Source organism: Arvicanthis niloticus, chromosome 22 (genome assembly GCF_011762505.2).
Source record: "Arvicanthis niloticus isolate mArvNil1 chromosome 22, mArvNil1.pat.X, whole genome shotgun sequence".
In the NCBI taxonomy this organism is placed as follows: Eukaryota; Metazoa; Chordata; class Mammalia; order Rodentia; family Muridae; genus Arvicanthis; species Arvicanthis niloticus.
Window position 1 is genome coordinate 44,803,949 of NC_133429.1, and position 27,926 is coordinate 44,831,874.

A 27,926-nucleotide genomic window follows, 5' to 3' on the forward strand; every position below is an offset into this window, starting at 1 on the left:
CCGAAGTGGGAGCGGCTCTGCCGGAGGGAGGAGGACCGGGAGCCCCGCGAGCCACGGCCGCCGCTTCCGCGCAGCTCCGGGCGCGCACCGCCCACCGCGAGCCCCGGCCCTCTGCGCCGGTCCAACCTTTGCCCCCAAAATCTGCTGCCCGGGCGGCCGCCGCCGGACCTGTCCGCACCTGTCACCAGCGGGCGACACCATCCCGCCGCTCCCGCCCAGCTCTCCGCCAGCCTCGGACCCCCGCGGGCCCCGCGACCCCGTTCCCTACCAGGTGTCCCCTTTCCGGAGCGAGGTTTTGAGCAGCGTCGCGATGTCAGAACGCTGGGTGTCCAGGTCCGCCGCTCCGCCTTCCGCCATCTTCTTCCACTAGCGGTAGCGGAGGCGGCAGCGACGGCGGCGGCACGCCCCGGAGCATTGTGGGAATGGCGTCCGCGGCCCCGCCCCGCCGGCAGGTCTGTACCAAATGGAACGCGAGGGCGGGGGGACGGGGGGCGTGGTCGGCGGGGAGCGCGGTGTGTGCGCGCCTGCGCTCTGCTGCCCCCTCGGGTCCCCGCGCGCCCCGCAGTCCGGCGTGGTCGCCGCCGCCCCAGACCTCTTGAGTTTGCACGGTTCTCGCCGGGGCGCGGCGCTTTCTCTCCCTGCCTTTGCCCGGCCGGACTCTCCTCGCTCTGCTTGGCCCATCTCTTGCCGCAACCGCCTCCAAACCCATTTTTGCGGGTTCACTCCTGCTGGATGGAGGGCGGGGCTGGCTGGGACATGGTAGAAAGCGCGCAGTTCCGTGACTTGGGGCTTTTCCTTTCCAGCCGCAGAGCCCAAGCCCACTGGATACTGGCACAAAGAGGGCTCTGAAACCAAAGGTTTGGGCGCAGTGCCGTTCCTAGGTTCCTCCCAGCTCTCCCATGCTTGCTGTCGGTAGGGACCTCTCCTACTTTTCATAAGCTCTTTGTGAAGCCTCCTAGCGCGCGCGGACACACACACACACACACACACACACCCATAGCTGCACTGCAAAACACGTCCCAGTTTCTAGTTGAACAGGCAGTAAAAGATGTATCGAATAAGGCCAGGTACTAAAGGGGGTTAGAAACGTGGGAAAAACCTCATCAGTGTCAAATTAGCATTTCCCTTGATTAATTTTCATGGTGTATGTGCCTGAAGTTAGACTCGATAATACACGCTGCATTTGAAGGCAACAATTACAAACGGGGAAATTGAGCCTCTTAAAAATCAAATGCCAAGGTCACAAGGTAATTGGAAATGCAAGGTTATCGTCCAATTTTCAAATCCCGAGTACTCAGTACCTCCATGAAAGACTGAATTACGCTTTAAACTTAAAGATCTGGAGCTGAGTTCTTTTTATGATTTTGGGTGTGTGTGTGTACAGCGGTTTAATTTCTGTACTTGTGTCTAGTACCATTCTACACAAAGGTAAAGAGGCAAGGTTTCAAAATTAACTGAGGTAAAACTGTTTCTAAGAATGAAGACAGTCGCCCCAGGAGAGCAGTCGGTGACAAGTTAAAAAGATGGTTAATGGTCTCTCCATTTTTAACGCCTCCTAGTTTATTTGGTGGGAAATGCAGTAAGGAAGGGCGTGGCTGCCTCCTGGAGAAGTGCTGACCCTTCCATGAGAAAAGCTTAGTGTTTGTTAGCTTGACAGAAACTAAAGTCACTTGGAAAGAGGGGAACCTTAATTATGGGATTGCCTCCCGTGATGAGTCAGTGGGGGCGTTTTCTTGTTTAATGATTGGTGTGGTAAGCCCACTGTGGGCAGGTGGTCCTGAGTTGTGTAAGAAAACGAGTTGAGCAAGCCATGAAGAACAAGCCCAAGGCAGTAAGCAGAGTTGGTCCCTGGACTCTGCTCTAGGTCCCTGTCAGGCTCCTGCTGTGACTTCCCAGGTGTAAGCACCCAGACCCTTTCTTTCCCAAGTTGCCTTCGGCCAGAATATTTTGTCACAGCAATAGAAAACTAGCACAACCTGTGTGGATTGGTGTCACACTTTGGGTGACTCAGTACTGTGACGCTTGTTTCTGCGCAGTACTCTTCTGTGTTACTTCAGCCTCAATGAGTCCAAAAGTCATTTCCATTTACGGCTATTTCTTATGCTGTTTGACCACTCCTGATTATAAAACGGAGTTTTCCTAACTATGGGCATCCTCAAGGTGTTATATACCTACCCTCCTTCCTCCTACCACTCTGCGAAAGAACAAAGTAAGATTCCAAAGAGAGACAACTTAGTATTCAAAGACTACTAAGGCATATGATGATATACTGCATCCTCATAAACACATGACTTCGGACCTCTATCTGCCAACACTTAATATGTAGTCTATTTACAAACTCGGATAATATAATATTTATTTTAAAGGATTTTAAAAAACGTGTTGCATGTGTTTTCTGTATGAGTTGAGCGTGTGCCTGCCACAGCCTACAGTGGAGATAAATCACAAGTCAACTTGCAGGCATCGGTTCTCTCTACTGTGTGGGTCCCAGGGGATCAAACCTGGATAAGTCACAATTATGCCTGTTGAGCCAAACTGCCAACATGGACTTTTAACAGTTTTATTTTATTTTATTTTTTCAGAAAGGATCTCATGTGTACCAGGTTGTCAGTGCAACAGAGGGTGACGTTGAACGTCTCTGATCTGTCCCCTTCCCCAGTGCTAGGATGTTTCCGCAGTGCTGGGCATCAAGCCCAGGTTTTCGTGCTTGCTATGTACGAACTCTTCCACCTGAGTCCTATCTCTAGATCCCATTAAGGAATTTTTTTTTTTTTTTTTTAATGAAGATTAAAAGAAACAATATGGGTTTGTTGCCTGGAACTTAATAGCCAATCAACAAATGTTAGTAGGAAGAATCGGACTGATGTCAGGATAAACTGTATAGTACGTGTGTTATATCTCAGTAAAGCCATCCTTAGCAAAGCATTCAGGGCTTTAAAGGTAAAACTGTGTCATCTGTTATTTTCTGAGCGTAACAGAACCAAGAAGTAATCATGCCATTCACCCTCTCAGTTTCCCTGCGCACAGAACTGCCCAAGTCCATAGCCACCCAGAAAAACAAACAAATAGACAAAAAACAAAACCACAGTAATCTTCAGCTACACTGTGCTCAAGGGAGTGGGCCCTTGTTAAAGGTGAGTCAGCTCAGTGTCAGTTCATATTATACGTCAGGCTGCGTCTCTCGGAGACCTAAGTAGTCTGTATCACAGACCATAAAGCGGTTACACAGTGTTTCATTTACCAGGCACACATGTACCAGGCCTTCCCTATGGCCCACTGCCTCGTTCCTTTGAGATGGGTGTTTTTGACTCTAGAATGTGCCTTGTTTCCGCTCGACTCGCAGCCAGCACCTGCATGACACTCAGCCACAGAAACGTGACTGTGAATGAGAGATTAAATAAACTACTGCTTGTTTACAGTCGCCGTCTTTTCATTGCCTTCTCCGAGTTGACCTTTTCCACTGGAATCTTCAGTTCGTGGTTGTGCTTCTCTCTCTTTATTCCAGTCTCTCTCTCTCTCTCTCTCTCTCTCTCTCTCTCTCTCTCTCTCTCTCTCTCTCTGTGTGTGTGTGTGTGTGTGTGTATGTGTGTGTGTGTGCGCGCACAGAGGCCAGAAGAAAATATGGGTGTCTTCTATCATTCTCCCACCCATTTACTTGAGGTACAATCTCTCCCCGAACCTGAGACTTTTTTTTTTTTTTGGATATGCTGGAAGCCATCTAGTCCCAGTCATCCCCCTGTCCCTGCCCCACACGGCACAGGCATGCTGGGATGGGATAGGCATGTGCTGGCTGCACTGTGGTCCTCATGACTCAGAGCAAGCACCCCCCTCCCCATACTCTCTTAGACTCTCTGTATCGTTCTTGTTCATTAAGAACCCTAGGGATATGAGAAGGGGAAGGAGTACAGAGTGTTGGGTGCTTTAGAAGAAGGACTTACTGTGAGTAAAGTGGTTTTGAAATTAGAGCTCTTCTTGGGAGGATCTTTTTTTTCTTATCCCGTAATTGCTCTTTCTTCCACTCAAATTTCAACAGTCCCTTGTTCAACCTTGACAGATTTCCGTACTGAACAATAGAGAGATAAGGCTTCCTGTATAAATGCTCCAGAAGAGAATAAGGCTTAAAACAAGGTATCAGTTTGGCAAAACAGCAGAGGCAGGTTCCCGAGAACCTATGACCTTCTCTACCACCGGCTCTTGGCCAGTTTTATAGTACTAGGGATGAGTTCCAGGCTGTGGAGCAGACGGCAAATCTAAATTTGGAGGTGTGGCCTCATTGGACTAGGCGTGGCCTCGTTGGAGTGGGTGTGGCCTCGTTGGAGCAGGCGTGGCCTTGTTGGAGTAGGTGTATCACTGTGGGCCTAGGCTTTGAGACCCTCACCCTAGCTGCTTGGAAGTCATACTTCTGGCTGCCTTCAGATGGGGATGTGGAATTCTCAGCTCCTCCAGTACTTGCCTGGATGCTGCCATTGCTCCTGCCTTGATGGTGCTGGCCTGAACCTCTGGGCCTGTGGGCCAGCCCCAGTTAAGTGTTGTCCTTATAAGGGTTGCCTTGGTCATGGTGTCTGGTCACAGCAGTGAGAGCCTACTAAGACAGTACCATGGTCATGCTTCTATTGCAGCAGTACCTGCACCTTGCCAGACAGGTAATTACTGTGGCTCCTGAGGTCCATCGCTGAGTAGGAACGTTGGTGACTGACTCCCACCCCCAAGTTGTTTGTATCACCCCACCCCCGCCCCCAGCACCATGATAGCTACCCATCAGTAAGAGACTGCAGCACCGGTCCAATACGACCTCTCAGTGTCCTGTAACCCAAGTGTGTGGTGTCTTTAGCAATAGAGTCTTTCAAACCAAGGGCCCTGGCATTAGCCTGTAATTTTGCAGTGGCTTCTGGGGCTACCTGATCAAAACTTATGGGGAGGTATTCTACACCTAGTCCTGTGGTTTTCATTTCATAACCTTTGGCTTTTTGAAAGTGTTGTCAACTTACCCCTATGAATTTGTCAGTTCTTGTTTTGGTTTGTTCGCCTATGAAATTGTCAAAGTTTTTGGTTTTTGTTTGGTTTTTAAAGAACAACTCTCCCCCCCCCCCCCCCCCACTCCCCCCCCCCCCCACACACCCCTCCCCATAAGAGGAGCAGTTTTTCTGTCTGGGGTGAACAGAGAAAGAATATACAATCAATGTTGTGTTTATTAATGAAATTGAATGGAGGTAAGAATAAGTGTTGACCAATCAGGCAGCAAACACCAGCTGATATGACGTCCCTAACACATATACAGAAGAGGTCTGCCTGTTCTGGCCTCAGTGAGAGAAAATGCATCGAACTTTAGAGAGACTTGAGGCTCCAGGGAGTGAGGTCTGGTGGGATGAGGGGGGTAGGGACATTCTCTTGGTAACCGGGGAAGAAATGAATGGGAAGAGAAGCAGTCGGAGGGCAGACCGGGAGGGGGATAATGACTGGACTGTAAAAATATGATGATAATGATATAATAATAATGATAATAATAATGAAAAAAGAACAAGTGCTAAGATTAGCTTTGTCAGCTTTATAGTTTTGTCGCACTGGCTCGAGGAACCCAAGAGAACGTCTACCTGAAGTCTCGCGTTTCTCTCCTCGCTCCTTCCAGGAGCTGTTCCCTCTTGTAACCCCGCCGCCCACCCATTCTCATTCATCCTTCAAACCCCTTTCCCCTGTTATATAATCTTGTAACTTCCCCTCTCCTCACCAGCTCCCTGAACAGCTAGGAGACGCTGAAAAGGCGGGGGAGTAGTGCAAACACCGAAAATAGCGTGTAGTAAGATGCTTAATCTGTTAATGATATTTTGAAACTGGGAGTGTGAATAAAAACTGTAAGCACCACGACGCAGCTTTTAAAGCCTAAGAAATATCCCCGCTTCTCCGTCAAATGTTAGGCTCTGATAAAAAGAATGAAAAGGTAGTGAAATGAACACAGTGTCCCCACGCCAGACTACTTGGCTTTTGACTCTGGCTTGGTGCCACTAACATACCAAATACCTTTGCCAAGTTATTTAATCTCTGTGAGCATTCGTTTTCTCGTTATATCACAAGGCGATTAAAAGCATCGTCTAAGGCGCAAGTGCGTGCAGAGTTCAGATATGCCTAATGTAAAGGGGCGAGGTAACTTCACTTTGAGGAAGTACGGAATGTGGGGGACTCCACTGAGCTACGCGTCCCCAGCTAAAGGTATTAAATAGAACCAGAACAAATAAAATATCTCCGGCAGCTGGGAAGTTTAATTTTGACATGCGCGTGAGTCCTACTGGTTGGTGTTGTCTGCTACTTGTACCCACTCTTTCCAAAGCACATACAGAATGCTTTGAAAGATTATACTTTACCTAAAGGTAGGCAGCAGACTTCCTATACGTCTCGCTAAATGATGAGAAAATCAGGCTGATTTCAATCAATACATTAGACCTAGTCTAATAGGTTTAAATCAATAGCAAAAGAATTCTGATAGAGATTATAGTCTCTGGGTTCTATATATTTTAGATGAAATATTTGCATATGGTGGGAAACTTTTACAAAAAAAAAAAAAAAAATAGCCGACACTGTCCAACCAAGAGTGATGTAAACTGAACCAGAGCTAGTATTAGAAAAAATACTTTCTAATTAAAATAAATAAAAAAATAAATAACTTTAATTAAAAAATGTATTTATTTTAATTTATGTGTGACTGTTTTGTCTCTGTGTATGTATATGGTGCACGGTACGCAAGCTTGGTCCCTGCGAGGGTCAGAAGAGGGTGTCAAATCCTTTGGAACTGAAGTTACCAATGGTCATGTGAGTTACCATGTGGATGCTGGGAACTGAGCAGCAGGTGCTTTTAAGTGCTGAAACACCTCCCCAACCTTTATTTTATGGACTTTATTTGCTTTTTAACTTAATGGATAGACTTTAAGGTTGTTAAGGATTATATAATAATAATAACAACAACAATAACAAACTAGAAATGTTTGAGTAGCAGCTCCTTTCCCAAGCCTCACTCCTAGTGGACAGGACAGAGAGAGCTAAGTGACTTGGAAGATGCTAACCTTGAGCATTTATATTTAAGGAGTACATGACTTCGACGTCGGGCGGTGGTGGCGCACGCCTTTAATCCCAGCACTTGGGAGGCAGAGGCAGGTGGATTTCTGAGTTCGAGGCCAGCCTGGTCTACAGAGTGAGTTCCAGGACAGCCAGGGCTAGACAGAGAAACCCTGTCTCGAAAAACAAACAAAACAAAACAAAACAAAAACCATGACTTTGGCGTCATGTACTTCACCGTTCGTACTCTTATCATTTCCTCCAGGAGTCTCACAACATTTCTTGTGCTGGTGAAACCATGAAACCCAAACTACCAAAGTGAAGTAGAGACACTAAGATGTACTGACTTCAGCAAGTGTTTAGATTCCAGAGAGCTGAACATTGTTTCTCCCAAGAGAGGACTGAATTATTCAGCTGTTCTGTTTGGACAGTCTTTCTCTCCATTTGGCTGGTGGATCGAAAAGACGTAAACTGCTTACAAAGAGTTTTAGATGAATATAACAGTTATTGTTAAAGGGTATATGTCCTTCCATACCCATGGAGCATTGAGGAGGCACTCTTCATAAGACTGCCTTCCCATTGTTGTCTCTCAGCAGCAGAACAATTGTAAAAGTAACTTTTATTCACCTGGTGTAACTGTCGTCTCTCAGGCTTACTGCCTCAGTCAGCTAACCTAGGTCTAGTCCTGGAAGCTTGTAGCCACCATATAATCTTAACTAGGCCTAAAAGGTTTTCAGCCTCCGAGGCTTACTGCTGAATAAGCTCACTCTTCTTAGTTCTTTCTGAACTCCAGCTGGTTGATCAACCCAGCTGTTCTGGCTCAAACTCCTCTCTGAGCTGACTGATTCGATCTGGCTTCTCTCTCTTGCCCTTTAACTGAATTGTTCTGCTTGGTTTCAAACTAACTCTGGCAAGCTGTTCTAATCTTCTGGTTCCTTCTCATTCTCTGGCTTGTTCTGTCTTCACCTGTGTCTAGGTTGTTTGCTTTCTGCAACCTGTCTCTTTGTAACTGTTCTAGTAAAATGGCCTCTCTCTCTCTCTCTCTCTCTCTCTCTCTCTCCACAGACCCTTAAGTAGCTCCCCTTTCCTCTCTCTTCTTGTGAGAGCTAAGCAAATCCTGTTCTGTCCAATCTTTCTCTGATTCATCACTTTGCCACTCAATCAGACACCACTTTCAAACATGGGTACTTCCTTCTACAAACTAACTTTATCTTCATGGCTTGGGACTGAAGCTGTGTCCTAAGGGCTGAGCCACACCACAACAAGAAACAGGTTTTCTCAGTAAATAACACGGATCTCTAAGGGGCATAGTATGATCACATATCCTGTGACAGACACTACTGAACATGCAGCAGGCTTGGTGACGTTATAAAAACATTTCTCATTGCTTTGTTTTGCTAGGCAGTATGTTTCTGTTTAGGACCTCTCAGATGATGCTAATTATATTTTTATAAACTCGTGGTGGCCCAAGACTGCCACAGTCTGCTACTGGACAGAGCTTCTACAGCCAAAGAGATTCATGAGAAGGGCAAGGAGATAACTGTGTAGTTCCATAGAAAAGCCCGACTTCCTTAGTCATATACGTTTCCCCTTCTATGTACTAGTTCTGTAATACTAGAAGACTTGGCCTCACTTCTTTTAAATAAAGATAACTTCATATTCGTTCAAAAACTGAATTCCATACTGAATATGAAGCTGCTTGAAGACCTCAGGATACGCTGCTGGACTGCTACTAAATGTGAATGTTTAAGCACATTTATATTCATCACAGCCACAAAATTGTTAGGTTGTAGCAAACAGTTTAGTATAAGCCAGGTAGAAAACTAATAGACCATACATATCAAAAGCATCCAACTACCAGAACTGCGAAAATGAATAGTGAGTATAACTTTACTCAAAATGTTTGTGTGTGTGTGTGTGTGTGTGTGTGTGTGTGTGTGTGTGAAGAATTCTTGTTTTGCCTTGTTTTTGTTTTTATGAGACATGGTCTTGGTATCAGGCCAGCATGGTTGGAATGCACCATGTAGCCTACTCTGACCTGACTTGTTAATCCGTCTTCCACTTAGTGAGTGTTAGGCTTAAAGCCTGGGCTACAATGCTAAATCTGAATGAAGCAGAAAGTAGAAAAATGATAAGGCATATTCTATATGCTTATGGATATTCTCCAGTTAAGCCATAACATTACAGATAAGACATGATTGTTCCTATGGATCGATAGCCTGGAAGTCAGAATAGTGAATCTCCAATCATCTCCATGTTCTAACCTCAGAGTCAGTGAATGTGTGTTATAGTCATGGCTTAAATGGACTCTGTAGATGCGGTTAAGGTTACAGACCCTGAAATGAGAAATTGTTCAGTTGAGTCCAGGTTAAGTACAAAAGTAAAAGAAATGTTTCCCTTTGTGTTTATAAGGTGAGAAGACCATGGGGACTAGCTTAGAAAAAGGGATGAAGCTAGGGGTACAGATGCCATTAGAAGCTGGAAAAGGCCAGGAAATATGAATTCCCATCTAAATTCACCAGCAAGGAGCATAGTCTCACTAACACTGTGATTTCAGCCTCATTAGATTTGCGTCAGAAGCCTAAGCCACATGACAATGCTTTACTACCGTCTCTAGTTATAAGGTGTCTTGTAGTTCATTATATAGCAGCAGTAGAAAACTATAGATAAAAACTATAGATAAACGGTAGAGCAGAGCACCTCAAGGAAGCCAAAGCAAAGCAAAGTCTAGTCAGGCCTGAGACTAGTCGTTGTACCCACTTACCATAGTACTAAACAGACATGTGACTTATCATAGGTTAAAAATAAGAAGAAATTGGATTCATATTGTCTGGGATACATGCTGAAAAAATATGGAAGGCATATCTTTTTCGCAGTGAGCTCTGAAAAGGACCATGTAAAGGACCAGGCACAAACAAGACTTTGGTGATTATGGGATTATATTTACGTTCAAAGCCAATGCCACCAAATTCAAATATTAATAAGTGACTTTTAACAAGGAACACCTACAGAGACTTCCAGTCGACCCCCTGAAGCAGTTCAAGGAAGATAGGACAGTCACCTCATGAACCTTATTATATTAGGGTTTGCTAGGTGAAGATTCAACAGGTTATAGACATGGACAATGTAAAGATACAGAGAGACATTTATTATGGAAGATTGGAAACTAAAAAGTCTGTATTCTACCATCCCTGAACTGAAAATGAGGAAAGTATCAGTTCCTTTGAAGCTCGCAGCCCTGTAGAGACTAGTAATGTTAACTCCCAGTTTAAATCTGAAGGCTCAGGTACTTGGAGAGCTAATCCTTGAAGACAGCAGAAGACGGATAGCCTACGTCGAGCAGAAAGACTCAGCACCTCCTCCACTTTTTTGTTCTTGTTCATCTCCCAGAGTTTTGGGGGGTGTCTGCCTTCGTCCGTGAGTGTGACTTTCACTCGGTCTATGGATCCAAATGCTAGGCTATTGTTAGAGCACCTGCGAAGACACACCAGAGACAACGCTTTACAAACCTCATGGGCATCTACAGTGCAGTCGGTTAGCCCTTACGTTGACCACCAGAGTCATGTGTTACAGTTGAAAAAAACTGAGTCTGGTGACTTATGAGAGCGGAATCCACAAATACACATAGACCAGGATATCACACCACTGTTAGAAAAAGGAGGTTAGAAATCAATGTACGTGATTTTTTTTTTAATTTTTAAAATTCTTTATTTTTTACAGTGTAGTCTTCATCCCCCTCCTGGTCTACACCCACACCATATCTCCTCCCCCAAGCCCTGTCTCTAAGAGGATGTCCCCATCCTCCCACCCTCACCCCAACAACAGTGTCATTTTGTCTTCTCCTCCTCTCCCCTCTGTTCCTCCCTTCAATCCTTTCTATTTCCAAAGGCATTTGATAACAATTGTATATGGACAGTGGTTCCTTGGTGAGCCCTTACTGAGTGATTGACTCTGCAGGGAAGTTAACTCTAGCTTTACTGACTACTTAAAAATGTGGTGAGCCGAAAGGTGAGCAAAGACCGTCTCTAGATAAGGAACTGACAGCAAAGCAAAGTTACAATACCACCAAAGACCAGGTCAGTGAACAAATAACCGCGCGGTGGTGGTTGCTCACAGGAACATAGGCGGCTCAGAGGCAGCTGCGTCAGCAAAGGCCCACTCCAGAATGACTGATGATGTGTGAAAGCTGAGACCCTGGAGCTCTCTGCACACCGCACAGGCAGCTCTACAAGGTGGGGGAGCATCTTCACTTCTACAGTCTGTTCTGTTCATAAATCCTGGGCGGAGGAGAGACCTTGGGCGGCCGGGTAAGTTTCAGCGAGCTCTTGAGACTTTGAGGTTGTTTACTTCCTGAATCTTGTAGAACTTCTTGAGTTGTTAATGAGCTTCCTCCAGGAGGAAATATTTCGGTTTGGAGGAAATTGCTATACAACGTAAGAAAAAAAGAGCAACACCAAAATCCCCGTGTTTTAACCAGAGCGATGATTGAGTGATATAACACCATTTAGATCAATGGTTCTCAACCTTCCTAACGCTGAGACCCTTTAATTCAGTTCCTCATGTTGGGGTGACCCCCCCAACCATAAAATTATTTTCATTGCCACTTCATAACTGCACTGACTACCATTATGAATTGTAATGCAAATACCTGATGTTCAGCATATGTGATATGCGACTTGTGTGAAAGGGTCGTTCGACCCACAGGTTGAGAACTGCCGGCTTAGCCCTTTTTCTCCCTGTTTTTTGAATGTCTCCTCTCTGTGCTGCTGTACAATGAGCTTCCCTAAGTCCTGGGAGAGAAAAATAACTGCTAAACCTTTTTCATGAGAAGATAATCAAACTGCAAATTTGAGACAGTTAAGCGCTGTGATGTCAAACTTTCAAACTAGACACCTCCCAATTTTTTGATTGTTAAAACGGTTCCCGGTTGAAAACACTCATTTCAGGTTGTTAAACCAATTCTGAAAAGGAACAAGAACTGGACTTGGTAGCTTGTAATCTCTGTCCCGGGGAGGCAGAGCAGGAAGACCCCACAAGGTTGAAGTCATCTTAGTCCTTCATAGGGAATTCCAGGCTGGCCCACGAGGGTATGAACTGAGAGTCTGCTTCAAAATCTCCATGCTCCCACCCAGCGCTATTCGCTCACCTGCCTTTCAAACACAGAGTGGGCAGCCAGTGAAAGGAGGGAACTTTATTTGCTTCAAGGAAGTAAAAGTTCAAAGGGGAAAACAGAAACTCTGAGCCCCTCTGTGGTAGTAGAGAAGCCTTGAGCATTATAGCCCTGAACTCTTGGTAGGCTTTGGGGTGCCCAGGAATCGGGTCATCAGTGGGTGTTAAATAAAACTCAAAGGTTCTCTGAGGGCCTTGGGTGCCAACTGAGAGGTTCCTTGCAGACAAGTTTACAGAAAGCAGGTTTCTGAAGAGTCCAGGAGCAGCAAATCTCTCTTCTCTGGGAAGTCTCTGGAGTTGCAAGTCTTAGAGACAGGATGCAGTTAGAGAACTATCCTGTTTCACCAAAGTGGTGGGGGCTTGGAGGATGCAGTGTGAAGGAATCCCCCTGCCTGCTGCCTTCGGTCTGGAGGGTGGAGGAGTGAGAGAATCTTCCAGACTTCTCTTCTTTGAGTCAGAAGCCTCAGGTGACCACCCGAGCCACCGATGAGACTCTCCTTAGTGTCTTCCTTCTCAGAAGAGTGTGGAACTGGGCTCCTATGAACAGGATGCAGACACAGATACAGTAAGTTCAATAAAGAAGAATACAATTGTCTTTCAGGTTTGAAAAAAGTTTAACACTCTTTGGTTTTGTTTTTCTTTTTAGTGAAAATCGTTTCTTCCCACTCACATAATGTAGCCCAATGATCAGTTCCTCTTCCTTTGCCCCCAGTTCCTTCCCATCTCACCTCCCGTCTGGATCCATTCCCTTTCTGTCTCTCATTAGAAAACAAATAGGCTTCTAGGGGACTATAATAAAATAATATACCAATATAATATAATAAAATCGAACATACTGGGATTGGACAAGACAAACCAAAGGAAAAGTCAGCCAGAAAAAGCACAAGAAACAAAGATCTACTTATCCTCACATTCAGGAATCCCATAAAAACAGTAAACTGGAATTCATAATATTTACACAGAGGATCTGGTACAGACCAGTGCAGGCCCTGTGCGTGCTGCGCCAGTCTCTGAGCGTTCATGAGAGCTTTGATCATGTTGATTTAGAGGGCCTTGTTTTCTTGATGTCCTCCATCCCCTTGGGCTCTTAAACTCCTTCTACGTCATCTTCTGCGGGGTTCCCTGTGCCCCAAAGAGGGGAATTTGGTAAGACATTGTTTTGGGGCTGAGTGTTCCAAAGTCTCTCACACTTTGCCTAATGGCTGGCTGTGGGTCCCTGTGTTCGTTCCCATTGGCTGCAGGAGGAAGCTTCTCTGCTGGTGGTGGCTGAGAAAGGCACCGATGTATGAGAGCAGCGGAATGTCATTAGGAGTCATTTCATTGCTACCTTTTATTTGCTTTTGTTTTTAAGATTTGGTTTTACCGTAGCTCCCTGGGCTATTTCGTCTCAGACTCTGGATCACCCAAGCAGTGCCAGGTATGGGTTACACCTCAACGATGGGCCTTAAGTCAAATCAGACATCGGCTGGTTATTCCCACGAGCTTTGTGCCACCATTGCACTAGAACAGAGTATCTTTCAGGCAGGAGAGCATTGGAGAGCAAAGGTTCTATGGCTGTCTCTTCTGGTAGCCTGCGGAGTACCTTCCTGTTCCGAAGACACTAGAACATAAAGGTGAAGGGTTTATGTAGGCACCAGCGTGACCTCTCTGTTTTCAGTGAGGCAGTATGACAGATGTCTCCCACAATGGGGCCCTGCTGTCAGTTTGTGGAGGGCGACCTATAGTCTCTATGACAGCCTGGGTTATTTGGGGACTCCTGTGGGACTCATTAGCAACTCAATTAAATGTGATCCAATTCTGGGACTGGAAGCTTCATTTGGTGACAAGAGATGGGCAGTTGGGGGCTCTGTTTCCACCATTATCATATAATTTCAATTAGATCACCTTTGTGTTTGTATATACTTTAGGACATTCCTATTGTTAGGTTTTTATATGACCCATCAATTTAATTCGATTTAATTTAAGCCGTTTCTCCCCAGGTTCCCTCACTCATTCCCCTCTTCCGTCCACCTCTTCACTTGACCCTCCACTCCAGGCCCCCCATATTTATCCATAACTACTTATTCTGTTTCCTTTTTCTAACAAGATCCGCCCCTCCCCCCCACTTTCATAATCTATACATAACCTCTGTGGTTCTATGAATTGTGGCTTGGTTATCATTGACTTTCCAGTCACTATCCATATGTAAGTGAATGCATATCACATCTGTCTTTCTGGCATGCTTCACTCAGGATAATTTTTTTCTAATTCCATTTATCTACCTGTGAATTTCACTATTTAATTTTTTTTTTAATGGCTGGGTAGTGCTCTGTTATATAAATGTACCACATTGTCTTTATCCATTCTTCTGTTGAGAGATGTCTAGGCCGACTCCAATATTTGGTAATTATGAAGAGAGTAGCAGCACCCTGTTAAAGAAAGTATATGAGCTTAAAGCACAGAAAAATTCACTTAAGGAAGCTTACAAGTGTTTAGAAAGCAAACTTTCACTTATTACATATTTATTATCATGATGTGAAAAAAAATTTATATAAAGTAAAAAGCAAGTGTCTATGTAGGTGTTTCTCTTAAAGGTTATAAAAATGGTGTTCTCTATTTAAAAATACACCTGGATACCACAAACTAAACTTTGGAGTCCCTCAAGAAAAAAACAAAAGCCCTTAGATCAGGATGAAATGCACCTAAGAAGTGAAATTCTTCTCCTCCCCCTCTCCCTCCCCCTCCCCCTCCCCCTCCCCCTCCCCCTTCCTTCCCCCTTCCCCTCCCCCTCCCCCTCTATTGTACATTAATCTTATTTGTCGAGCCTGGGTCACTCACTGAACCCGAAGCTCACTGATCTGCTGGACTGCTTGTCCACCAAGCTCTGGTAATCAGCGTTCCTCTGCCCCCAGTGCTGGGATTACAGGTACATGTAGCCATACCTTGCACTTATGCAAGTCCTGGGGTCTCCATGACAGCAGGCACTTTTCCAACCTTACCACCTGAGCCGTCTGCCCAGCACCAGTAGCTAGTTGAGTTGAGACAGAGTTAATTGCTAAGAATTGTGTGGTAATAAATATTTTTTTAGTAAATGATGTGTGAAGGTAATATTTTGTTGAAAGGGATGTATTTTGTATAAAAATCTCTAATTTAAAGCTTGCTAATAATAACTGATTAAAAATAAATATGACACAAATATATATAATACATTTTGTAGAGCACACAAGTATAGGGAGCTAGTGAATTTCTGAGTGAATGTACATTGTTGTATGGATACAGCCATATCAAAGACACCGATACCTCATCCCCATTGACACGGCAAAACCTTCCCCTTAGGTGAGCCTCAGAGGGGTGGCAATGCCTTCTGCTAGTCTGATCGTGAATAGTGACAGTGTGTGCAGAAAATGTCCATCATAGTTTTCTCCCTCCAGATGTTTACAACCTGAAGACTGGTCCTCTACAAAGACCTCTACAGAGACCACTCCTACTGACGTTAGCTACACTGCATCGCTGTTTAGTTGTATATAATAACTCTGTATCTTTTGTTCAGCTGTGTGCAACAACCCAGCCACCCTGCTCAACTGCATATAATAAACATACTAAGCTTTCTGGGTGTGCAGCTTGCTCATAAAGATCCCAGTCCACCCCCACCCAGGTTGTCTGTGTCAGTGTGTCTGTCCTTTCTTCACTCCCTAACTGCCTTGGTTAGATCAATTCCTGGAACCATGCAAGATGAAACACACATGCATTTATAACAAAGGTTAATATTTAAATGGAAAGAATAAAATACTTGTATAGCATCTACTGTAACATGCTTTTGATGTAAATATGTCACAGACTGGGTTTTCTATGGCACTATCTTGTAAGTACTAAAGTTTTTAGGATCATGGTCCTATTTACTATTTTATTTTGCTTTCTGCTGCTATGATAAAACATCCTGACCTAAAGCAACGTGGGGAAGAATGAATTTATTTTACTTCCTGGTCACAATTTTTGTTTTTTTTTAAGATCCAGTCTCAGCAAATAAGATTATACTTCCTGGTCACAATTCATCAATTACAGAAGTCAAAGCTGGAGCTCAAGGCAGATATCTCAAACAAAAACCATGGAGGAATACTGCTTGCTGGAATTTTCTCTAGTTCATTTAACTAGTTTCTTTATACACCCATGCCCACCTGTCCATGGATGATGCTGTCCACAGTGGGCCCTCCTACGTCAACCATAGATCAAGACAATCCCTCACAGACACGACCACAGGCCAATGGATATAGGCAGTTCCTCCGTTAAGGGTCCCTCTTCCCAAGAGACTCTATGTTATGTCAAGTTTCTAATTAAAAAATAACCAGAATAGTTGCTATACGTAGTTACTTTATACTTAGGTAAGGGAAATATTGGATAAAAGTAGTTGAAAGAGGGAAGCCAGACTTCATTTTGCTTCATAATTCAAGGGTGTGAACCATCATGATGGGCAGATCACAGTGGCAGGCATATGTGTGACAGCTGGTCACATCACTCCCACAGTCAGGAGGTAGACAGAACAAGGAGTCAGGATACTCAGTTAGTTTTCTCCCTTTTGTGGAATGATATTCTTCACATTTAAGAAGGGCCTTGTCACCTTAATGCACCTTGATCTAGACAACCTTTCACAGCCATATTGTCTTAGTTAGGGTTTTACTGTTGTGAACAGATACCATGACCAAGGCAGCTCTTATAAGGACAGCATTTAATTGGGGCTGGCTTACAGGTTCAGAGGTTCAGTCCATTATTGTCAAGGCAAGAGCATAACAGCATCCAGGCAGGTATGGTGCAAGAGGAGCTGAGAGTTCTACATCTTCATCTGAAGGCTGTTAGTGGAAGACTGACTTCCAAGCAGCTAGGATGAAGGTCTTAAAGCCCACTCCCACAGTGACACACCCACCCCAACAAGGCCACACCTCCAAATAGTGTCAATCCCAGGGCCAAGCATATTCAAACCGTAACATAATACCCAGCAGTTTGTCTCCTAGGTAATTTTAGATTGTGTCAAATTGACAATCAGTATTAATGATCACATTGGATGTAAGGACTGCCACAACAGAAAACACTGATACTGAAAGTTGATTACACTTTGCAAATGCTGAAAAGGCGGTGACTTGATTTGGTAAGATGCTGTCATCTCCAGCCCTCAAATTTTAGCATACCAAAAAGGTCATGCAAGAGATTTGCAAGCATGGCCCATCCTTGAGTCCTTGAGTATCCAACTCAAAATGACGATGTTGTTTGCTTGACCAGACTACTTGGGAATGCGTCCAAAATGTTACCTTGGTTCTTAGAAGGCATGGGTTTTATGTATTCTTTTATAAGTCTAATTTATTTTATAACGTTAGTGTTGAGTCACATCTGACATAATGACCATGTTAGAGTTGTCTTTTAAATTACCTTATAGTCAAAGGTACAACTGAAAATCCCGTTTATTTTATCCCCGAAGGGAGGAAAACTGTGGTTTTGTATCTTATGACCCTTGATTTCTAGTGTGTGATAATGTAGTAGAACCCAATGAGAGTTTCTATGAGACATAACCGAGGCAAACATCGATGTGTATTTTACAATATTCTGCCACAGTCACAGCTCCGAGGTGAAACGAAGTGAGACGTGCAGTTGTGCGCAGTGCTGCCTCTTGACTACCGGTTGACTCAATTTGGATAGTATCTTTTCATAGCACCATTTGGAAAACCTTCTGCTGGGGGTGGGGGGATGGTTGGAAGAACTAGCTCTAAATTGTACGAAGGCTCATCTGTGAACTTTACATCTTCCTAAAAGAAACGATGGTTAAAAGAATCAAGGACTGTGTTCTTCCAAACCCTGGATGAAGAGCCACCATAAATTCGCATCAGAATGCTCATAAGGTAGAAAGCGGGGAGGCTGATCTAGTTCATGCTGTGTAAGCATGGGAACCGGAAGCTCATGCTGTGCGAGCATGGGGACTGGAAGTTCATGCTGTGCGAGCATGGGGACCAGATTTCAATCCTATTACTCATGTTAGAAAGCCAGGTGTGTGTCATCCTGAGTCCAGCACTGGAGTGGGAGAGTCAGGATCTGCAAGAGCTAAGAAGGTAGTTCAGTTCAGTAGCCCACACTGATTCAAACTTTGAGAATCTGACCTTGGGTAGTTTACTTTAGGCACATATAGGCACAACACTATTTGGACAAAAGTTTCCTGGTGGTAATTAACTCAATCCTATGTGCACAACAAGGCTTATGACACGACTACCTTGAAACTCTTTGTAAAATACAAGTGACATCGCCCACAAAAACAGGTTCTATAGATTAACTGGGAAAACAGGCTTAGGACAAAGAAGCTCAGGATAATCGTCTGGAGGAAAAACCAGTGTAGCTTGGACACACAGCTAACACAAAGATCATCAGCCTATTCACTGCATCCACTCTGCACACAAAACAGGTTACACATCTCTCTCTTTGAAGACACAATCCTTTGTGTTTAACATTCCTGGTTGCCCTAGTGCTTACCTGTGAGAACAAGCACCCACATGCCTCCTACACCAGAGAAGTGGAGATGGTATGATTCCTAGGGTTCACTGTCCAGCTAGTCTACCTGGCAGATGAAGTGTAGATTTAGTGAGATATTCTCTCAAAAAACAAGTTAGAAAGTAGTGGAGTAAGAAACCCAGGGTCAACCTATTGTCTCCCCTTGCACATGAATATATGTGAATGCACCTCCATGTGCACATACAAACATATAAACTCATGCACTTACACAAACAGAAAGGAAGCAATACTACCATACTCGTCTATGAAGTCAGCGTCACCTTACCACCAAAACTGGATAAGGATATACCAGCAGCAGCAGCAGCAGCAGCAGCAGCAGCAGCAGCAGCAGCAGCAGCAGCAGCAGAAGCAGAAGCAGCAGCAGCAACAACAATTATATAGACTCTTGGTGAATACAAAAAAATTTTAAATTCTGTCAAACTTATTTAAGTAACATATTAAGATCATACAGCATGTTCATAATGAGTTCATCTCAAGCATGCAAGTTTGTTCAACATACACATGTGTCTTAGTTAGGGTTTTACTGCTGTGAACAGACACCATGACCAAGGCAACTCTTATAAGGACAACATTTAATTGGGGCTGGCTTACAGGTTAAGAGGTTCAGTCGATCATCACCAAAGCAGAAGCATGGCAGCATCCAGGCAGGCATGATGCAGGAGGAGCTGAGAGTTCTACATCTTCATCTGAAGGCTGTTAGGAGAAGACTGGCTTCCAGGCAGCTAGGATAAGGGTCTTAAAGCCCACTCCCACAGTGACACACCTACTCTAACAAGGCCACACCTCCTAATAGTGCCACTCCTTGGCCCAACCATCTTCAAGTCATCACAACAAGTAAGTGTCACTCAGCATATAAATTGACTTAAGGACAGAAACCTTATGATCATCTCAATCAGGGAAGATGAATCAACAAAGTTCAGCATCCATTTGTGAGGAAAAACCTGAGAGAAATGAGGGAAAAAGAGAACTTTCCTCTCTATAGTAAAGGTATATACAACATACCTAACATTGAGGAAATGTTTCTCAAACAAAACAGGCTGCTTAGTCTATGTCATTTGATATAGTATCCGAAGTCTTAGCAAGTGCAATGAGAAAAGAGCAAGAGGAGAAGTAAAAATTTCCCTACTCATAGACAATTTGATCCTATACATAAAAGACAATATAGATTCCACTGCAACCTCTAAGAATAGATCAATGTATTCAGTAAAGTAGTGGAAACAAACCGACATACAAAAATCAGTCACTTTCTTATATGCCAATAAGTAACATGCTGAGAAAGAAATCAGTAGAAATGAAATACCATTGACAATGTTTTTTTTTTTTTTTTTTTAAAGAAAAAGGAGAGAGAAAATATCTAGAAATAAGCCTGACCAAGATGTTGGAAGGAGTATATAATGTCATATTTAAGACATTTAAGAAAGACATTGAAGGACACTACACAATAGAAAGACTCCGTGCTCACAAACTGACAGAAAAAGATGGTGAAAATGACTCTATTACCAAAAGCAATCCACCCATGCAATGTAATCTACCCGTGCAATGTAATCTACCCATGCAATGCAACCCCCGTCAAACTCCAATGACCATCTTTTCAGAAATAGAGAAAACGATCCTAAAATTCCTATGGAAGCAGAAAAGATCCCAAATTGCCAAGGCAATCATAAGCTAGAAAAAAAATTGCTGGAGGTATCATAATACCTGTTCTTAGATACAGTTCTAGAGCAACAACAAAAAGCATGTTACTGCCACAGAACAGAACAGAGACCAATGGAGTATTGGAGAGACCCAGAAATAAGTCCACAGAGTTACTACAACTTGAGTTTTGACAAAGTTATGGAAAGTAGACATAAATTTGAGAAATGACAATTTTCTACTACTGGGAAAATCGGATTTCTACCTTGAAAGAGATGAAACTAGATCCATAGATCTAACCCTGTTCAAAAAAAAATTAATCAAAATATATCAAATTTGATATATTCAAAATTTATCAAAGTACCCTAATGTAAAACCCCAAACTTAGAAACTGTGGAAGAAAATCTAAAAGCCTTAAAGATATACATGGCAAAAAATTTTTGAATGCACTTCATTCATAGAGCAAGCAATTTCCAGAGTTGACTAAGAGGATTATGTGAAGTTAAGCTTCGTCAAAGCAAAAGAAACAATTACTCAAGGGAAGAGACAGCCGACGCCACTGGAAAACCATCGTTGCCGAATACACCTCAGACAGACGGTTAATGATTCCGATATATTAACTGCCAAGTCCTCTAAAGCACGCGATCAATAAGTGGGTCAGTGAACTGAATAACAGTCCTTACAAGAAGAAATACAAATGACTAGTAAATACCTGAAAACTTATCCAGTATTTTTGGCAATCGAGGGCTTGCAAATGAAAACTGCTTTGAGATTCCATCTCATTCCAGTCAGAATGGTTGCCCTTAAAACAAAGCAAAGAAACAGAAAGAGACCGAGACCACCAACAAATTCTGGTAAGGGTGTGGGGAAAGAGGGACATTATTCACTGACGGTCGGAAGTTAAACTGGCACAGCCACCGTGGAAATCAGTATGGGAGCCCTCAACACCTGAAAATAGACACAGCTATATCATTTCGGGGTATATACCTAAAGGATTCTGAGTTGAGATACCCCAGAGATACCGTGTTCATCCATGTTTGATGCTGCACTGCTCACAATAGCCAGGAAACAGAACCTGCCCATCAGTAGCTAAATGGCTAAAGAAATTTAGTGCATATACACAGGGACATTTTGTGCAGACACAAAGAAAGGTGAAATAATGAAATTTGCAGGTAATTGTTGAGAGCTGGGAAGTCATTTTGTTAAACAAACAAACAAACAAACAAGCAAGCAAGCAAAAAGGCCAGGCTCTGAAGTACAACTTCTGTCAGTTTTTGCTCGTGTGTAAAACCGAGACTTGAAACTGTATACTGGCATTGAAGGGGTGACAGAGGATGGGAAGACGCCATAGTCATAGAATGGCACAGTCAATATGGTAAAAAAAAATCTATATTACCGTAAGCAATCTGCCTATGCAAAGCAATCCCTGTCAGACCCTTTTCCTGCCTTTACTACTACAGATGTTTGGGACAGATGGCCTGACCTGACCTGTTAACACTTCCACACCTAGGCTTAGCTCTAGTAAAGTCTGAAAGAAAGTACTCAAAATGTACACACGTATGCACACGCACACACACATGCATACACATGCACACACATGTGCACACACGTGTACACACATGCACACATGCATACACATGCACACATGCACACACATGCACACATGCCACACACATGCACACACACACACTATGCAGCATGATTATACATCTATCTGTATTTTTTATCTCCACCACCCAAATATAATTTACCCATAATGGTCAGGGGACTCTTTACAGAGATGAGTTTGAGTGACATACTATTGATAATTTTTTCCCGCTTTCTTGAGTTTTCTTTGCTTTTGCTAGTTTTCCTAAAGAACATTCAAACAAAAGCAAACAAAAGGATGGCGGGCACTATGAGAGTGTAACAAAAAGCCGATATTCTAACGGTTCAGAGATGTTAATATCTTACTTTTGATGCTAACTGTGTAAATCCACTGGGAAGAGATTAGGATGCTGTCTCTGAGTAATGATTGATAAATAATAGCTGTAACAACTAGAAAAGTTTCTTCAAGGCTGTCATCTTTTCATTCTGTATTTACACAATGTGCTTATTTTTGCTGGTTCAAGTCCCTGGCATTTAAGCACATAATAAAACAGAAAAATTAGTCTGTAAATGTAGCCTTTACAATAACTGTGAGTCTATGTTGCTGCTTGCTTTAATTAACTACGGAACATTTTTCAGAAATTACTGCATTTATTTGCTAAACTGAAAGTGCTATAGGGCTTCATTCCACCCTACAAGATACACAATACACATTTATAAATATGTACTTAGGAAGCTTTTAAAGTCAGGAAATGCCAGAGCTACGTTTTGGGTTCATCATCTACACTCTATAGCATTTTTCTGTCCTATTTTTCTACCACTGAGGTCACTAAATGGTTCATCTTGACATTCAAACGTGTACTCTACATGAAAGCACAGTAGTAAACCGACTTCCAGATCTTCCAGGATTAAAGGAGTTTTCATGACAATCTTACTTCTGCTAATACTTAAATATCCTAATGCACAGATGAATGGTTCCCCACAACTTCAGCAGGACTGTATTACGCGTTGCTATTGACTTCTCAGGCCATTGGATCATTCACAGGACTTACACGAATCTGGATTTTGAGAACAGAGGTGGCATTTTGTTAAGGTTCTTTTTACTTTCTTTCATATGTATGTATGTGGTGTGCATGTGTGCTCACAAGGGCGTGAGTGCATGTGTGCAGGGCCACGGGGGACACTGGAAATCTTCCTCAATTCTTCATTCACCTTATTCTTTAGAGGCAAAGTCTCTTTGTCAGACTAAGTCCCACTAGCCATTCTGTTCTAGAGATCCTCTTCCTCCACTTGCCAAGGCTGGAATTACAGAAGGGACACCATGCCCACCTGGCTCTGAAGTAGATCATGGGGACCCAGACTCCAATACTTCTGTTTGTGCATCAGGCACTTAACTCCTGCACTATTGGCCCAGATCCTTAAAAGAGTTTCTGATGACAGTCTTATAAATTGGTTACTTCCCCCACGACTTATAAACTGTATTCACATCAGTACATACAATTCAATCTGTGTTCATTTTACTAAAAAATACAGAATATTCTCAGTCTAAGAAGCTTCACTTTTTAATCCCATATACATTGTGGGTATGGGCACAGATTGAATGCACAAAATTGGGTGGAATTAAAACAAACTCAGGAAATATATTTTAAGAACAAGAAATCACATGGTGTTACAACACACACACCCATAAAATAGCCATCAAAAACTCTTGACAGTTACAATTTGGTTATATTTCACTCTAATGTGGAAAATGAAGTAACCAGGATAACTCAGAGTCTTTATAAACTCAATCCCTTTCCTCCCCCCTAGAAATTTAATGTGTATCCTTCCAGCTCCTATTCAAAATGTATTTTTTTGTATATATAAACACATATTCAGACAAAATTAATAGTTTTACTGTCACCAGACTGAAACCCCAAATTTCTGATAGCCTCTTGTGCTGGCAGTTTTTCTGGTTATTTACAAAATAATTAAGGGCTGGGTGCTGATAACCACATGTTCACAGTTGCCATCATCCAGTGATCAAGTTATCACATACTTCCATTTGTAGGATGAAAAGGGGGATGGGGTGTCAGGCTGGCTTGATCTGGTCTGGGCACCGTGTCCACATTGTAGACAGTCTTATTCTCATTATAGTCTCACTAAGAGCATAAAAATACACATACCCATGCCAGCACCTGTACCATAACAGAACATGAACAGAGTATGGAAGAAGAGAACTCACATCCAGATCCCTGGAAATGTCTCCTTCCCAATATGAGCTTGGTGTCAGCATACACACTGTGTGCCTCCTTGTAACTCTGCTCCAGTCAAGGCTAGACTCCAGACCTGTTTGGCAAGACGAAGCCTTTAAAGCCTGAGCTGTCTGTCTGTTTGTCTGTCTGTCTGTCTGTCTGTCTGTGACGATGTATACAGTACTAGTGTATTACTTCCATCTGCTATATAATATCCTATCATTTAAACATATCAAAGTGTATTTATTTATTTACTTTACTTTTGATGAACACTTTTGTTTTGGTCAATATTTTGCTCCTACAAACAATACTAAAGCAAGCAATCTGCCTGTCTCACACAATGTGGAGGTTTCTCTAGATTTCATCAAGAAGTTGGAATGCTGAGTTACACAGTACATGCATGATTTTATTTCTTGCTTATTAATTTTAAGTCAATAATTGTTTGGTCTTAAAATTTTATTCATTATGATATTTTAAAAATTGGTTAAAATTATCTCATGGTTTCCAAACTTCCACAAAATATAACTCAATATAATTTATTATTCGGCTTAAACCCAAAGGTAATTTATTCGTTCTGTTTTTTTTTTTCCTCATGAAAACACTAATACTGTATCTTATTTTCTTTTCTGTGAAGAGACATTGTTACCTAGGCAACTTATAGAAGAGAGCATTTAATTTGGGGATTGCTTATGTTTTCAGAGGGTCCCATGACCATCACGGAAGGGAGCATGGCCGCAGACATTGTGCTGGAGCAGTAGCTGAGAGCTTGCATACTGAGACAGCAGCCACAAGGTTGAAAACTGGTAATGGGGTGGGCTTTTGAAATCTCAAAGACAACTCCCAGTGACACACCTCCTTCAACACGGACACACCTAATCCTCTCCAAGAGTTCTATCAACTGGGGACTAAGCGTGTGGATATATGAGTCTATGGGGGCCATTCTTTTTCAAACTATCACATTCTACTCTCTGGCCCCCATAAACTTATGGCTATAACATAATTCAGAAACTCATTCAGCCCAACTTCGAAAGTCTCCATAGTCTTTCATTGTCTCAACACAATTTTAAGCACAAAGTTAAAATCTCTTTTGACTCTCAAGGCAATCTTAACTGCAACCTTCTATAAAGCCAAAAAGCAAGTTACATGATTTTACCATACAATGGCACAAGATACACATTACAGTTCCCAAAAGGAGGAATAGAGACACAGTGAGGAAATACTAGACCAAAGAAAGACCAAAGCCCAGCAGGGCATCAAAGGACTTAGAGACCCCACCTTCTAGCTTTGTTGACTGCAATATACTTCCCTCCCCTGAGCTGGCTCAACTCCCTGTATGCAATACTCCCTGGCAGACATCCCACAGCTCTGTTATCTCCAACATCTTGGGGTCTCCAACGCAGTTCAGGCTTTACCTTCATGACTTCATACAATGGTTTATGTGAGTCTCTCTATACAGCAACTCCCCTGTCACATACCTGGCCTCATTGGCTTTCCTTAACCACAGAGGAAAATTCCACAGTCCCTCCCTTTACTACTTCATGACTCTGAAGCAGTGATTCTCAACCTGTGGGTCATCACTACCCCTTTATGGGTTGAATGACCTTTCCATAGGGGTCACATATCAGATCTCCTGCCTATCAGATATTTACATCATGATTCATAACAGCAGCAAAATTATAGTTATATAGCATCAATGAAATAATTTTTATGGTTGGGGGGGGGTTCTCCACAATATGGGGAATTGAATTAAATGTCAGAGCTTTAGGAAGGTTGAGAATTGTTTTAAAACCAGTCGCATGTTGCTGATGCTGCCTAATTCAGATGCCTGCTTGGGATGGAATCTTGCCCCCTTCTTGAATAACATTTGTATAAGCTTTGACCTGTTCATGCTCTTTAGGAACAGATATTTCCTTAGGCCTTGTCTTTTCACAGATTGTGGGATTAACTGGGGGTGGGGTGGGGTGGTGTCTCACCTTTAGGGCATTACAGGAACCAAGGCTTCAACATTAAATTTCCCAGTGTTCTTGTCCTCTTGAACTGCACATCTATTTTAAAATTTCTTTTGCCTTGCTTGCACTTTCTTATTGTAGATCTAAATAAGAGTGATCACTAATAACTACACAACACAGACAACATTAGACCATCTTGAAATAGCCTCTGTAAAGAAATTAGTACTAAACTCTTTTTAGCTACAGGCAGACTCTTAGGATAAGAACAAAAAGTAGTCACATCCTTTGCCAAATCACAAGAATGGTTTCTAACCCAGTTCCTATTATTGTTCTCCTCTGAAACATGTTCTGGAACACCTCTATAGTCCACACTGCTGTCAGAACTACTGTCTTCCAAGCTCCTACTAGGATAGCTCGTTAAGCCTCACTGACAGCATCCAACCCTTCCCTAGTCCAAAGTTCCAACATTTTCTACATATCTCAAAAACAAGATAAGACTAGACATAAAAAAATAAATCAACAAATAAAAACACTAGCATGGTCAGGCCTGACACAGCAACACCCCACTCCTGATACCAATCTCTGTCTTAGCTACCTTTCTAGTAACGGGAGGAGACACCATGACCATGGCTGCCTATAGAAGAAAACATTTAATTTGAGGCATGCTTACAATTTCAGAGGGCAAAGTAGAGTCCATGACCATCACGGTGGGAAGCTTGGCAGCAGACAGACAGGCGCGGTCCTAGAGCAGTAGCCAGGAGTGTGCATCTTGAGACAACAATCATGAGGCAGAGAATTAACTGGAAATGTCATGGGCTTTTCAAATTTCAAAGCCGCCTCCTAGTGACACACCTCCTCCCACAAAGCCACACCTCTTAATACTTCCCAAAGGATTCTATTAACTGCCAAACAAGCATCCAAATCTGTGAGCATATGGGAGAATTCTCATTTAAACCACTACATAGTAACATACTATATCTACAGGAAGGCTACTGATATGAACTGATACATTCTCTGCCTTCAGTGTCAGTGTTACCTTAGAGCTTCTCTTTCTTACCATTTTTGGGCATCTTTTTGATTTCTCTAATCTTTTTTTCTGAAGCTTAATGGAGAAAGATAGGGGAAAATGTCCCACTGATCTGTATCAGTTCTTTTGCTATCTCCACCTAAACCAGTGATCTTCAAACTGCTAACATACCCATTTTTATGTCTACCACAGAAGGAGGCATAGGGGCTTATAGAGGTAGGTGTTCAATGAACATTTGCTGCACAGAAAATCTCAAGCCCCTTAAATGACATGTAATAATAAGGAAAAAGTCAGTGGCAACTCAGCATTATTGATTATTCCATATGTGATCTCATAGCTTGAGAATTAAAACTATGGCAAACTATAATGTTTCCAATGATTAATAACTTACAGATCTTTAAGGGTTTACCCAAGCTTACAAGTTATAGCTTCTCATGATAGAAAACAATTGCAAAATGAAAACTGTCTTTAATTACTATAGACCTTTATGCCTGGTAAATGGTTAACAAGAAAAATCAGAAATTATAAAGAAATGAATAAACGCAAACATATTTATAAACTCACACCTATTTGATCACCTTTCTTCTAGTGACTCAACCCCAACTGCAGTCAAAGTGAAATGTTTGATCTCTGCTGGAGAAATATTTTTGCTGCTTCAACACCCATGCTTTTCTTAGATTAGCAGCCAAGGAAAAGCAGTTCAATGGAGTTAAATATAAATAGGCCCTTGCCCCATACACCTCTGGCTGTCAGAAAAGC

General features: G+C 42.7%; 1 protein-coding gene and 1 long non-coding RNA gene across 4 annotated transcripts in view; one reads left to right on the forward strand and one right to left on the reverse strand.

Annotated features, from left to right (window-relative positions):
• The window catches only part of Usp15 (ubiquitin specific peptidase 15), an 89,343-nt gene extending 88,913 nt beyond the window's left edge, over positions 1–430 (reverse strand). For all 3 annotated transcript variants that reach the window (XR_013106403.1, XM_076920375.1, XM_076920374.1), the window contains exon 1: positions 269–430. Coding sequence is in view for 2 of the 3 variants with exons in the window: in XM_076920375.1 (XP_076776490.1) it covers positions 269–357 (89 nt within the window). In the remaining variant the exon portion in view is untranslated. The remainder of the gene's footprint in view (positions 1–268) is intronic.
• On the forward strand, positions 338–27,893 carry LOC143436266 (uncharacterized). Its single transcript, XR_013106404.1, has 3 exons — positions 338–452; positions 24,891–24,983; positions 27,757–27,893. It is a non-coding gene; the product is annotated as an uncharacterized LOC143436266 (long non-coding RNA).
• Positions 27,894–27,926: the final 33 nt, after the last annotated feature.